We start from the raw sequence: 15,427 nt of genomic DNA on the forward strand, positions 1-15,427 counted from the left end.
ATACTCTGTGTGAAGACCTAAGAGAAATACCTCTGTAAGGCAGAAAAATTGATCCAAAGAGGAGAAAATAAGTTATATATTTCAGAAAAACAGGAATTCTGTGAGAAGGCTTAACACATGAAATTAATCAGGCCTCAGGTTCCCTCTTTACTCATTCCAACTCAGGCAGCACCTTAAAACCCTAACGCTGCAATAGATGTAAAGGCCAACCCTCCACTATTACAACCACAGTCCAAAACATTTTTAAAAAGTCAAGTGTGAGTCAAAAGACTGTGATCCATTTGAAACTATTTTGAACACACAACAATGACTTTTGGGTTCTGCTAGTCCGTCAGAATGCTGGTATTCTAAATGTATGTGATCACAATAAAAATGGAAAGATCTTTAAACTAGTCTTAAAACATGAATGCCAACATGAGAGACTGGTCCAACAGAAGACAGCTGACTCAGTACTAAATTAAGAGAAGGCAGAAATAAGAAGGAAAGAAAGGTATAATCTCAACAGTTGCCAAACAGACTATTTTTCAGAAGTGGGATTTCAAAATGACTTTCTAATTTAGAATGTGAAAGAAGACAAAGCTGTTTTGTGGGATTTAAGCTACTAAATCTCTACAGACGCTTTGATATGGAAGCACAATGCAGAATGTATGACAATCTATTTTTAAATTAGCATCTATCACTCTTTAATCATTCAGCCATAAATATTCCCTACAGATGACATTGATGCAGCTGGAATAGGGTCACCTTTGGCCCACTTCAGTGCTCACAGTTTGGAGACTGCATAATGGGCACAGAGAGAGCTCCCAACCATTCTGTCCACCCCCAGTCCACAGGGATCCTACAAGAAACACCAGGACTTGTTCAGCAGGAGGGGTAAAGGACAAGGGGATGCAGAGGGAAGATGCAGCTCAGTGCAATGGGGACTCGGAATTCACTCAAACTGTGCAGGCATAACAAAGTTGCACATCACTCATGGATAAGAGAAATTAATGTGGCATTATGAGATTAAAGATTATTGCAGTCTTGGTATTTGCCCTTTGACCGAAGAAGAACTATTCAGAAAAAACCCAACCTGTTTAAATAATTAATTTTACTTTGCATTTTACTGTCTGGAGAATACATGAGACATTTACTGTACTACACTGAACTGCAGCAATTGCATGAAGAATCGAGCTTAGGATGGCTTTCAAAAAACAACAATTAACCTCACTCTGTTAATCATATTGATCATTAAATAATGAGTTTCCAGCAGATCTGCTTACAGAATTCTACTTTATGTGGATGAACAGCATTTTTAGACTGTTTCTCATCATGAAAAGCAACTTTAAAAGGAAGCATTGCAATCAGCTATGGCTGGGTATAGCGCATTTCCTGTCACACGCACCCTGTGGCTCATCAAGTGACATGGATCCAAGCTGTTTGTTAACCACTGAAGAAGGAGAATCTGAAACAAAAACGAGATTTCAACTTAAAACATAAGCAGCAGAGAACTGCACAGCAATGTCACGATCATATGTTAGTTTAAAATAAAAAAAAAGCAGCAACATAAGGAAGCTTTGGATTTGTTTAATGAGCAGCCAGCCATATTGCATTTTCTAGGCATGACAGAAGCAAAGCCACTTATTTCAGACCATTATTTATTCACTGAACAGCCTGAAGCTTGCTGACACGTTGATAATGAAAATGCCTGTCCATTACCAAATATTTTACTGTTTTCTTCACACTTCTGACATGGCAGGAAAAACACTGAAGAGTCATGACTCCTAAAGCCTTTGCTCCAGCTACCAAATGACACCAGTATTTCACACCATGTGCAAAATGTAAATTTCAGAATATTTATACTTCTGCATAAAATACTCCATGGCATACCAGTACCTCCAGTATTTAAATTCTAATGTTTTAGAACATCAAGGCACCAAAATACATCCCACTTATATGACAGTTTGGTAGTTCTGCATTCTTAGATGCTGCACCTCTGATGACTGAGAACAAGTCTTGATGAGTTTATCACAGCACCACACCTGTCAGTCCTACAAGCATTCCCATCAATCACATAAACAAACAAAAAAATCGAATAATCACAACCCCCCCAGCAGATAAGTGCCCTTTCCCCCCCCCGGAACTACCAGCTAATAACTATCACCAGCACTCATTCACTGCACAGACACAACAGATGCAATATTCAGTATTTTCTGTGAGTCTATTTCCCTTGTCCCCTCTGAAGACCAGATCTTACTTCTGTATTATGTGAAGATGAGCTGATGTACATAAATTAATGCAGTATTCCAAAGATATTGGCTAGCATATCATATCTTGGTTCCACTTGTTAATCTTCTGTTATAAACAAATTCATCCTAAACTAAAAGGATTTAATATCCTGTACTACAAACTGAGTCACAGTCTGCCAACATCATGGCATGCTAAATGAATTTTAACATAAATGTAGATCCTGTACAAGGAAGGCAATAAAACAAAACTCTCTCCTACAGAAAGCTCCCTTCCAGCTTTGAGCCAGAACCACCAGCAAGACCCATTCTGTAGCACAGCCATAAACCTGCTACATTGACCCAGCTGCTTTAAATACGTATATTCTCAAGCAGTCATTCACTCCCAGCCATTGGTGGAAGCACGGCAGTGTGCTCCTCTGCTACACTGATATCCAGCTGCAGGGAAGGGGAGCAAAGGAGAGAGACCAGGAAACTCTGAGGCTGTGTTCTGGACGCTGCCTTGTTTTGGGAACTGGGCTTGCACAGCTTATTTCTGTAACTGAGGAACATTAAATTGGTTCTGGTTTGTCTTCCGTGCTCAACCATGCCCATGCCTTCCACCAAGCACACCTAGGTCAGAATTTATCATCTAGATTTATGGCATGTAGCTATTAAGTAGAAGATTTGTAGCATTAATATACTTTACTTTCCGAACGTGAAGTGTACTTCATATATAATATCTAAATTAGAAGAGAAGGATTGATAGCGGAGTTTTTTCAATGGAGTAATAAGCCACTTTTTAGAAGGTAAAGCAGAACAAAAAGCTGGTGTACAGATGTTCCATGTCATGAGATGATCTGTTGTGTTCCAGATGACTCAGAACAGGAATCTGTGCCTCTTTCAAGGGCTGGCTTTGATCTCTGACTCACAAAGTCCATGGCTGGGATTAACTTGTATCAGAAGTGCTAAAGGGAGGGGAGGTCCTGGACTGCAAGCTGAGAAACTTAATGCATGACAGTGATCCCAGCCATGCTCTGTTCCTGCACTCAAATCCTTTCCAAAAGCTCACATGTCCTTGTTAAAAGGTTTTTTGTGCTGCCAAACACTTAACTTGGCTGGAGAAGCTCATCTTGTCAACTCAAAAATTCAGACCTGTATGATCAGAATACTGAACTAACATATTTTAATTAGAAACGTAAGAAATTACATCTACTACCCTTATCAGCACTTTTAATTTTATTAAGACCTCACACTATACAGCAGCAAGTAAAAAAGTAAGTATGTTTTGCCATGTGCATCATCCAATCACAGAAAGTGAAAATGAAAAGGTTTCTAGGTAGAAGTCCATGACAACAGAGGCTTAAACCTCCCACATCTCACTGTTACATCCAAGTCTCTATCCAACTTCGTGAATGCATTTCACTTCAATAAATGAATGTTTAATTAACATATAGGAAACATCCTAAATAGCTGAATTTGCATGGTTAAGGACAGAGTTGTTTGCAGCAATTTGAAACCCCCTTGTTTCCTCTTTCAAGTACCCTGAAGCCACAGATCACCAGCACCCCCTGAAGTGGCTCTGCAGTCTGGAACCTCCCACCTCAGGCAGGGAAATCAGCATGACCATGAAACCAGCCTAGAGAAGTTCAGGTAAATGCCTCTTTTTTTAATATATGGCTTTGTTTTGTAAAAAAAGTCTGAAAAAATACTTTCATAATTTCTTATAAAGCTTTTGAAAAAGAAGTATTACCAAAACTGTGCCATATAGTTAAAAAAACAAACAAAAATCCAAACTCTTACCTGAGCCTTCACAGGCTGAGTCTACATCCCAATGCAGTTCACCACTGGTTGTAATGTCACCAGTACATTCTAAACTGGAGCACCACTTAAAGAGGGAACTGGAGATTCATAAATTTGGGGAACCTCAAACAGAAAATAGAAGATAATTTTAAGGTCAGTTATATGCTGAAGGATCTTCCTATTGCTTGGGCAATCAGCACCTGACTTCACCAAAACATTAGCATGCCACCTCAGTTTTGGGTGAAAAAAATTCCTCCTTTCAGCAGCAGCTTCAGGGTGAGGTCTAAAGCAGTGAGAACTGTTTTAAAACTCCTAAATATGAATACACGTAGAGGAATCTAAGAAATTAAACACTTGATTTAATAACTATGAATAATCACTTTGCACAGTGAGTAAGCTCTCAGTTACATTGGGTACTTCAAATAGACATTTCTACATCTGAGTGTTAGCAAAGAATTTAGTGATAAAAATGTTATTCCCTTGTTCTTCTCCAAAGGCTTTAACACAGAAATGAAGGTCCAATTTGCTCTGCTTTAAAGACTGACTGTATAGATCAACCAAGACTTAAAAAAACCCAAAAAAGGTTGATTTGCAGGACAGGTTCTGCAATATGCCAGCATGCACATGTATATATCTGCATTCCACAGCAAATGCAGTCTAAAATCAAATTTTTTTTTCCTCAGGGGAAAAAAAAAAAAAAAAAAAAAGGTGGTATTGATGCATGGTTTTGTGGGTAAGATTAGGTACAATGACCACTACAGGAACCATTGACCTATAATATGCTGCTTCTTTTTCCCTTCCTGATCTGCTGGTTCACGTTTCTGTTACTTTCCAGATTGAATTCCATCTCGTTAAAATTCTCAGAATGAGAAGTGATATAGTAATAGTGATGCATATGTGGTACAGCAGCAATAACAACAGGTTAAAAAGTTATACTTTCTTTGTTGTTTGCATACAGCACATAAATGCAGTTGTTTAAATACTTCACAGGATCCAAATGTTATGAAATGATGAAATGCCACAAAAATGCAAATAAAAATCTAGGCTTTGAGGGAGAAATTATACAATAAATAAAAATCCCAACTAAACTGAAATATTTACCATTGTTCCCTAGTTAAATAAAGTGGCTACCAAAAAAATCTGAATCTATTCAATACTGAAGCAAAGGCTTAAAGACAAAATAGACCTGATCCATGCACTGCTTCTAAAATTCAGCCAAATTCCAAATTGAGACAATACATAAGAGGGGAATTATCCACTAAAACAAAATCTCTGTCATCTGAGACCTTTTGTCTCAGAATCAAATAGTGAATCATTACTCATCTCCCTTTCACATTAAAAATATAAACTTTTGACCAGATTTCTCTAAATAGCAAAGGTTTTCTACTAAAGATTGATCTTACAAATCCTCATGTAACTGGGAGACAGAATAACTACCCACTGTCTCATTTTCTATTAAACCTGTAAAAACTTTCAACTCTTGACATTTTTTACTTGTAATTTCTTATACAGCTGGGATATTTTTCTCCTCCTACTCAAGCTTCTGTGGTTGCAAAGATAAGGATTACTAATGAAGCACAAGTCAGAAGAAGTGGTGTTAGTCTCACACTGAATTTCCTACAAAATTGCAAGTGCAAATTATACAGGTTTTACCAGAGCAGGGATTGAGAACTTGCAGACTCATTTTGGGCTGTAATTTTTTTGACTGAAAATTTACAACTAGTATATGCCTGAAAACTGAACACCTGCCTTATGACAGGGCAGTAAAGACAACCTTTCAGGAAAAAAAAAATAAAAATAGAGATTGTCTCGGCATAGGAATTTACTTTTAAAAGACCACAAACAATCCGAAACCACTCACTTATTTTTCTCCTACCATATTTCTGAAAAGTCAGCTAAGCACAGGCTTAGAAAACAATTGTGTCTATTGAGAAGCAAAAGACCACAAATGTGCAGCTCTGGTTTTCCAAAGGAATAGATTACAAATAACCAACTTGCAAAAATAAATCTTGAGAGGTCAGAAAAGGAAAACAAAACAAAGTAACTTTCAAAAAGTACAGAGAATATCTCCTGTGCAGAGTGCAGAAATCTTATGAAGTAAATAAAAAATGCAAAGGTGATGCCCAGTCAAAAGAAATGAGCTTCATTTGTTCCCTCCCAGAGCAGGGGAAGGAGTACAATGGAAGAAGCTGACAAAGCACAACAGTAATATCTTGTTTTTACACATACAAATAGAAAGGAAAAGACAAGGTAATCTTTTATCAATTTTCTCCAGATCTAACAGACCAAGCATATTAAATATTTTCAAATTTTAATTTCTCCTTTTATAACTTCCATTGCCTAAACTGCTGAATGCAACAATTTCACCCCTCTGACCAAACCTCAAGAAGATACATCCTGATGTGCTGGAGATCAGGGGAAAAAATGGTTCTCCCTTTGTATCCTCAGGAATAAATGTTCCCACAGCACTGAGTAAATCTGGTTTTCAGAGCAATTATTTAGTAAGTAAAATCATTAAATTTTGAAATTCATTGTCATTACATGCAGAAAGAGATAAATATTTGAATATTAATTTCCTCCAAGGCTGTGTATGTGGCTCTCAAACAAAATTTGAGAGTAGTTCCCTTCAAGTTCTAAGCATGTGGGAACTCAAAACTCCAAGAGGCAGTTTTAGGGGATCCAAACCATGCACAAGATTCCTCTGCCTCCCAATCAAAGCAATCAGTCAGCTTAAACCTTTCTATTTGTGGCAGTATGGATCCTACAGTGTGCTGTAGGAACCTCACAAGCAACAGGGAGTAAAAAATTTACATTGCTTTCTTGAAGGAGCACTAAGGAAGAGATGTATTCAAGAGATGTATTTCAAGAGAAATCCAGACCAACACACCCTTCAGTGGTAGTAAAATCCCCACCCATAAACCTCCAGATTTGGCTGTAAACAAACTTTATTTCCTATTTCAATTCAGTGGGAAGCAATTTAGTAAAAAAAATTAAAAATTAAGCCATTCTGAGATGGAAATGGAAGATCAAGACCTATTGCATGTGTCAGATATCATTTTCCCTCTATCAATACTTATATTTGAGTTAATAAATTCTAATGTTCAGTTTGCTGGGAAAAAAAAAAAAAAACAGACAAACCAGAACTGTTTTGAGGGCGGTTTTTTGTCCTGGCAGGAAACTGCAGCCCCGCTCAAGCAAGGCCACCACTACCACTGCTGCTCCTGTTCTCCTCCCATAGGTAACCAGGCACCCATGGCTGCCATCCCTAAGATGGGCACACACACCCTCCCCCAAGATGTACTGTTTCCAAAACACTAAAACCTCACTGCAGTATTTTCTAGTGCAGAAGGTTATTCCAAATTCAGTAACTGCATATTGTGACCAGAGCACTGGCCACTGTTACATCAAATAGTTCTGTAGGGCTCCAGATTAAGGAATAGACTGAACCACTGCAAGACAGCTGTAAATGTGTGACATAATCCTTAAAAGCAATTTAGCCACGTCTCAACTGTCACAGGGTTTATCCACAGAAGAGACGCTGCTGGACATGACTTTGCAACACAAAACACACCGAATTCTCACACAGCATGCAGCTCACTCGTTTTCACATGGTGCCACAACAAAGTTTGCTTCAAGTTTATGCTTCAGGGTTTGCATCTTTATTCATATGCACGTTTCTGCCCTAACTTTCTCAAATATGTTATTGCAAACATATTTGAGGCTTTCTTGTAATCACTTTTAATTTCAGTAAGACGAGAGAGAAAGAGGATGGTGAAATGAAAAGTTGCTCTGTTCAAAAAAAGGAGAGCATATCTGGGGACTTTGGCTAGGTACAAGTATTTCCACCACACTTATTGTTAAAACCATAGCACTGAAGAGTGCCAAAACTCTGCTTTACTGAATTGTTACTCTGATTTAGAACACATGCTAACCCAAAGCCAAGTCTTAAATGTTACTGTTGGATACAAGCAGCAGCAAATTGCAATTTCAGTGTGTAATTCTCCTACTCAGAACACAGTAATTTCTGTCTCTCTAACGACCATTGCACAAACCTGATACCATGCACCTAGAAAAACCATGTCCACATCTTATCGCTCAATCCAAACATGTTAGCTCAACAAAGCTGTCCATACAGCTGTTTCCCTGACCATGTGATGATCAACACCACCACGTGCAAGGCAAGACAAGCAGCGAACGCAGGAAATGCCTTGTTCTGGAGGAGAAGCATCTCAGCAAACAACAGCAGCACAAACTACAGCTACATCGTGTGCTGGAGAAACCTTGGCAAGTGACCACCTGCTGCCCGAGGGTCCTGGCAGGAGCCCTTAGGGGAGGCCTGCTCACAGGAGGAGGGCTGTGGTGCAGAACCCTCAGCCAGCTCTCGCTGTCTCTGCTGCTCTGCCTTCTTAAGCCTCAGTCGCTGCAGGCCCCTACGGATTATTGCTAACTCGGGTCCCATTAACTCTGACAAACTCTCTGGGAGACAGACAGAGAAAGGGGTAAAGAGAGAAGCATTGAGCAGTCAATATATAGAACAGAGAGAAGGGGTGGGGGGACTGACCAAAGAGACAAGCAAACAGGTACTAAGTGTCATTACAGTGAAAAAAAAAAATTACTAACATCCACAAATTGAAATATTCAAATTGGTTTTCTCTTCCTAAAGGCATGAATCACAGGACTTAAATGTTCAGGATTTGTGCCATACAATACAACCCCCCCTCCCCATCTCCAGCAATGAAACCAATAAACAAGGAATTATTTAAGGAAAATAGGTATAGCCTGGTTACATCACAACAAAGCACACAACAGATGTATTCATTTTGATGTTCCTAACACACAGAATAAATAAAGAATAAATAAATTAAAATATTTGAAAATAATACTATGCAACTGTGGTCTACAGGTAAGTTTTCAAAATTAATGTAGTAACTTCCTGATGTTTGCAAAAAAAAAAAAGGTTAAATTTTGATCAAAACAAACCAGTGCAAAATATGGAAGAGGTGGCACTCTTATGTCATTTTTAATTTCAGACATTCCCTGGGGCTGAGGATTCCGAGACTGAAATCACTGTTAAGTGGTCCTACAGGCAGAGTAGTTTATAGGATCGTAAGAAATTCTTCGTAACATCCTCTTAAAGATTATTCTTTTAGTCCCATCTTTAGAGGTTTCACTGTTTTCATCATTTTGACTGTATTCATTTGCCAGTTAAACTGTTTGGGCATGTTAAGTTCATTGCCTGAGTACTGGTACTTTGGAAAACTGCTATAAAATGAGGCATCCAAGCAATTTTTTATTCTTTGCATGTCCTTTGCAGACTTCCTCTACTTACACAAGTGCTGTGTGGCAAGTGCTTCTCTTTAAATAACACAAATTGTGTCTTTAACAGCAGTGTGTGAATCACACTAAAATGTGTGATTAAAATAGAGAGCACTACATTGGCATGGGGCCTTTCAGCCAGGCAAAACTTAACAAATATTCTGTAACCCTTATCCACACAGTGAAACAAACAAACCCTACATTTTCTTTTATTAAGAGAAACAAACCCCAAACCAGAACCCAGTAACTGGAAACTCAGTGACAAGCACCAGTTAATACTGACTGGTCACAAGGTTTAATGTACTTAGTCTAATAGAATTTCTAGGAGAAACATCCTCTCAGTTTATCATCGGTAAAGTGTAACAAAAATAAAACTATATACTTCCTGAAAGGAATATGGCATCAAAGAGATTTGCTACAAATAGCTTTTGTATCCCTAAACCTTTTATGGAAATAAAAACTCCAAACAGCCTATGGAATATTTCAAAGGGAATTTCAATGATGCCTAAAATTGCAGTTTTCAGTACATGCTGCTGATTGAATTCCACTGAGTTAAGAGACAGCCACAATTTAAGATTGAACAAGAACTACAATACCAAGTGGAAAAGCTGCTATCCTGGATATGTTCAGTGACAACACCTTTTAATGTATTCCAGAATATCTAAGCAAATGTTTATTTTGCCAGTAAATGGAGCGAGGAAATACAAATAAACAAAAATACCCAGTTATTGTCACATTCCCATTCAAAATTTAAAAGCAGTTACATCAGAACAGATATTAGGGTTAAGCTTTGTACTAATTAACCAACTGCCCTCCTGCAGCCCCTCCCAATGGTACCTTTGTATATCTGGAATTTTATTTATGAGAAAATCTGTATTATATTTTACTGTTTGCTATACCTGGTGTTTATTAGCAGTTCAAAACATCAGCATCTTAAAACTAATATACAAAATTTAAAGATTTCCACTGAATGGCACAAGCAGGGCAAGAAAATTAATTTGTTGTATTTTTCCTTAGTGACAAGCATGACAATCTCCAGCAACTATTCTCATTATATACATATATAAAAAAATATTCAAATTTTATTATGGCAGTAATAGGCTACTGAGATTTTGCACTAATTTTGTTGTTTAATTCTAACTTAAATGTGCAAACTTTGAGAATATACATTCTGCTAAAGAGACCTATCCCAACAAGCTCTAGCACTAAACCATTTCTGTACTGACTCTATTTTGAACAGGTACTTCATATCTTAAAATTTTGTTTAAAAAAGAAATTCAGATGTAGAAGCTCAAATGCTCACCATGTGATGCATTTTCTGGAAGACCAAACCAACAATAAATTTCAACTGTATACTTACGCAAAGGCATTGTGATAATCCTGTATTCAAACACAGGATTACCAAGAGTGCTCATGTTCAGTGCAGAAATCTGCAGAAATTATTTATGGAACATTGTTTACAAGCCTGGGTTAGGAATTCATGCTCTAATTCTAAGGAAGTCATTTCCTGAAAACACATTCTTCAGTTTCTGACTCCTTGTTACACTATGGTACAACTTGTATCTGCCATGACTTTACACAAAATGGTGGCTGAAAACTTCTTTTTTCCTTCTTCCACCTTCCAAAATGCCTCTCCAGTCATCCACCTCTTACAACACACCTCTGTCTGGGCTTCCTACTCAGCCCCACTGTATTTAAACTATTCCTACTAGCACTTGCCCTCTCCTGTCAACCACCAAAAAGCAGCAGGTTTTATTCACCTTTAAATGCAGGTGAACAAGCACAAGGAACTCTGTCCTTGATGCAGAGGGCAGTGTTTGTAGATAGATTTATAGACTACAGACAGTGAGCAAATAAAATCTCACAACTGAACACAGCCACAGGTTACCAGGGTAAATAAACATTGCAAAATGTACATTCCCAACCCAGCCTGCTCATTCATAAACCCTCTGCCATGACCTGCTCCCCGAACTCACCCATGTTAGCCAAAAACTGGTTTTGTTGGAACTCCAGTGGCTCATCTGCACTGCTTCTGAAACAGGATTATTAGGAGTGCAAACACCTTGTACTGTTACATTTATGCCTGCAGGAGTCCCGTAGACAATTTTAAGCTGCCAATCTGACACTCCACTTAGAATAAGAATCTATCAAAAGTATCTATCAAACAGTATACAGTAAATTAGAAAGTATCCATTGTCTGTCAACCAACCATCACTACTGCTTTCAAAACTAAATATATTCTGAAATCCAAAGTAACACTAGGAGAGAAGAAATGCTCTTAGAAGAGAGCTGGATTAAGAAATAATAACTTCTACTTCATGCTAGCAGAATAAACTTTTGCTTAGAAATTCAAGGAGATTCAGAGAAAAATATTTTTCTGGTCAGCAGAAATTCCTTAAAATGCAGGCTAGAAAACACATTACAATTTCAGAAATCTTCTCTGGTGCATTATCTTCCTGAAACCCACCAAGTTTTAATGACTTAGTTTGAAGCAATTATTTTTGATATGGTAGATACTGTCTTGGCCACTCTAAGTTCCAGAATAAACCATATACTTTTCAAAATAAATAGATCAAAACAAACCTGTGGCAATGGTACATGTGTTCTCTGATGGCTATCCCTCTGGATCAAAGATAGTGGCAGCTAAATTGGGTTGCACTGAATTACAGTAGACTCCTTAATCATCTCTTTGTGCGTGAATTGTGGAAAAACTTGAGATTGCAGCAAGCTGACATCAATACCAAAAAACCCAGAGATGACTGAAAGCCCCGATGCTAAACTTTTTAACATCTTCTAAAATTCCTGTGTGTACTGCCATTTTTCTGCTCACTATTTATCTTCAAGTATCAGACTAATTGCAAGGTTTAAAAAGCAATAATGACATGTTACATGAATATCAACCATGTCTTTATCTTCCCTGTCTCTCAGATAGCAGGTACCTCATCATTTCTCACCCATCCCAAAGATTTTGGCTGCAGCAATCCCAGTACACTGAGTGGCACACTCTCCCCTGGAAAATCCCCATCCCTCCTGTACTCCAGAATATCAAACTTAAGGCCTGAAAAAGACAGAGAGCTTGACTTTTTTACAATAGAATCTATATAAGACAAAAGGTCTCAACCTGTTGGTTTTACAGGTTACATCTGCCTTTCTACTATAACTGAGAGGCCAGAAAGCCACTTTATAAAGTCAAAATAAAGTCTTGTGCAAATATTCCCCTCTAAAGGCTGTGGCATTAAAATGGAAAAAGGTCAAGTCAAAGCATAAGGTGCTCTTTTACTACCCCAATTAATTTCTGACATTCTGACAGCAGAATATATTTCCTTCTTTTTCCCCTAGGAAGAACATAAGTCTGTATTAAACACAGATGAGTTTCTTCAAGATATACAAACTTAACTATCAGTATGAGGCCAAATTTAGTAACCAATAGTGGAATGTCATGCCAGGTTAGCCTTGTTTATCCAAATACTTTTGAGAAGCTAAAACCCAACACTGCTGACTCTGAAACGTTGAGGATGGATGTTCTGCCTGAAGGAGACATTTCCTACTTCCCCTAATTGCAACAGGCACAAGTTCTGCCATTCATTGCACTGATGCTGCTACAGCCAAATCCCAGTGGAAGAGGGCAGGATGTCACTACACTCCATGAAAACATAATATTTTTTTTTTTAGGAAAAAACAAAAACAAAAAGTTTCTATTTCTACTTCAAAAGACAATACTGGTGAATCCCTTGGGAATTTCTTTTTTAGATAAAGGTATAGAGTTGATGGTTTTACTCTTTCTTTAAACCAGAGCTGGAACCACTTCGTAACAACAAAACATCTAAGTCTCATTAAGGATGTTCAAGAAAGAAAACAGATGGAGATCAATTACCCAAAATATCCTAAAAGAGAATTGTTTCTTATTTTTCATAAACAATGACAAGATGGATTTCTTCTCACCAGACTGATGCAGCACAGGCTGAGTCGAGGCCCCTAAAGAAGGCTTTTGTTCATTATCAGGAGAGGACAGTAATGAAGTTGAAGGGGGACTTTCTGTTGAAGATGATGTTGAAGGAGCTTGAGCTGACATGGTAGAAGAGGAAGATGATGGAAGTTGTTCAGAACCATCTACTTCCATTGCAGTTTCTGATTCTCTACTAGGTGCCATGTTATTAGTAGCAGGAGCATCTGTCCGATTAGTCCCACCTTTGATTAAAAATAGAACAAAGAAGCAAGAAAAAGAGCTCAAAAGTAAACTTACTCTGCCTCTAAAAATCCCTTTGCACTACCACTCCTATAAACAAATGTGCTCAGTTCTTCAGTGCATTAAGGTTTTGTTTACACCTAGGAAAGGCTGATTTTGCTGAACATCTACAAACACCATTTCTTTTGTAATCATTGTTGAAAAGAAGGAAATCACCTCTGGACCGTGATCTTCCTCGTCCTCGATTGCTCTGTGCAACTTCACTGGCTTCTTCAAACCACCTTGACAGCATGTCTGACATCCTCTGCATCAGAGACACATTGGGACTCTGCTCCCCTGGAGAACAAATGGTGCTGAAGTTGTACAGGTTTACCAAAAAGTACCTTTCCCCCCACCTTATTTCTTGCAGGGATGGAGACCATCCCTCACCCCCTGCTCCCACAAGAAACAGTTCCCTTCAGCCTGTTCCCAATGCCCCTGTCTGTCCTCATTTCCACAGTACGGGTGTCTGACCCTCTGCTGGGATCCCTCATTCCCCTCCTGCACCACAAGCAGAGGAACTCTGACCTTAAAACACAAAAAATAGAATTGCAACAGCCAAAGAAAACAGACTACGGGTGGTCAATGATGCCATAGGAAATATTATCAATAAAAGGATCTCAGAAGCCCACAGGCAACAGAACCACGTGCAGATTGTAAAGGAGGACATAGGATCACACCCTCCAATGTTTTTAATCCTGTAATTCCAAATACTGGGAGAGCAAAAAGACAGGCTAAAGTAAGAGGACAGGCTCTTGTTCTCTCCCCAAACTGCATCTCCTATTGCCTGTGTCAGGTACAGAATCCTAGACACTTCTGCTCTAGTTTGAAGAAGCAGGAAAGTGAGAACAACAGCACAGAAAATTTGGAAAGGGCAACTGTAGGCAGAAAAGGAAGGAAGATTTAAGGGAACTAGAGCCAAATACTTGGAACTCCACAGCTTGTCAGATTTAAACAGAAACACATTATTAGATGAAAATTAAGATGAGTGACAAAAAATGCTCTGGTATTCCAATTTTTGATACCCAAGCATAGCTTTGGAACTGCTTTATCTACTAAAATCTCAAGCAACTGAGTAATATATTATGAACATGAAAATATAAGCATAAAAATTAGCCACCCTGTGTTACTAAACGACACTGTAAAAATGAAAAGTATAATATTAGAATCCTATTGCTTTGAATTCCAGTCCCCTAATGTAACCATGAAAGACATTTCATTTGTAACTATGATTGCATGTGAGGTGTGACTAGAAAGAAAAGCAATAGGTGCTGGTGTCAGTTCCTGAGCAATGACAATGAAAAAAAGCTGTCCTTTACTTACATCAGCCTAAGTGAAACAATATAATTTTCCTAGTAAGAGTATTTTCAATACTTTCCATTTTAAAATCATTGTACAATAGCAGCTCTGTGCTAAACTCTAAGAAAACCATCTTAAGGCTTGGCTGATTGTTAAAACAAGAACAATCTGAAGCACATATTTAGGGAATACCTCAGAAAAACCTGAAAATAAAACCCAAACCAAACCAAAAACCCAACAAAACTCAGCAGCAAAGACAATGCTCCCCCTTCAAAAGGTAAATGCTTTTACCATCTCTCTCTCTCTCACTCTCAGGCCTTGCTCTTGGCCCAGTATCTGACCAATCCCCCCGGAGCCGCAGACGTTTCACGGGAGGCTGACGTAACTGGGGGAGAGGAAAAAAAAAGAGAAAAAGCATCACACAGCTATTTATGTTCCACAGTACAGGATTCTAAGCCTAAATATAAATCCCAATTTTCTTAAGTCACCTAAATTCATATCTGTCACCAAAACAGAATGTAAGCCTTATGTTCAGATTAACCGTGAATAAGCACAACACTTATCAATAAAACGCACAAAT

At 38.2% G+C, this 15,427-nt stretch overlaps 1 protein-coding gene across 10 annotated transcripts in view; it reads right to left on the bottom strand.

Moving 5' to 3' along the window:
• Positions 1 to 15,427, bottom strand: part of DCAF6 (DDB1 and CUL4 associated factor 6) — a 75,676-nt gene that overhangs the window by 26,042 nt on the left and 34,207 nt on the right. For 6 of the 10 annotated variants that reach the window (XM_066340837.1, XM_066340840.1, XM_066340836.1 and 3 more), the window contains 5 exons: positions 15,139 to 15,232; positions 13,726 to 13,845; positions 13,266 to 13,511; positions 8,304 to 8,483; positions 1,385 to 1,444 (listed from right to left, as the gene is read on the bottom strand). In XM_066340837.1, coding sequence (XP_066196934.1) covers positions 1,385 to 1,444; positions 8,304 to 8,483; positions 13,266 to 13,511; positions 13,726 to 13,845; positions 15,139 to 15,232 — 700 coding nt within the window. The remainder of the gene's footprint in view (positions 1 to 1,384; positions 1,445 to 8,303; positions 8,484 to 13,265; positions 13,512 to 13,725; positions 13,846 to 15,138; positions 15,233 to 15,427) is intronic. The other 4 variants (XM_066340841.1, XM_066340842.1, XM_066340838.1 and 1 more) reach the window with 3 other exon arrangements.

This window comes from Sylvia atricapilla, chromosome 2 (assembly GCF_009819655.1).
Source record: "Sylvia atricapilla isolate bSylAtr1 chromosome 2, bSylAtr1.pri, whole genome shotgun sequence".
Lineage (NCBI taxonomy): Eukaryota > Metazoa > Chordata > Aves > Passeriformes > Sylviidae > Sylvia > Sylvia atricapilla.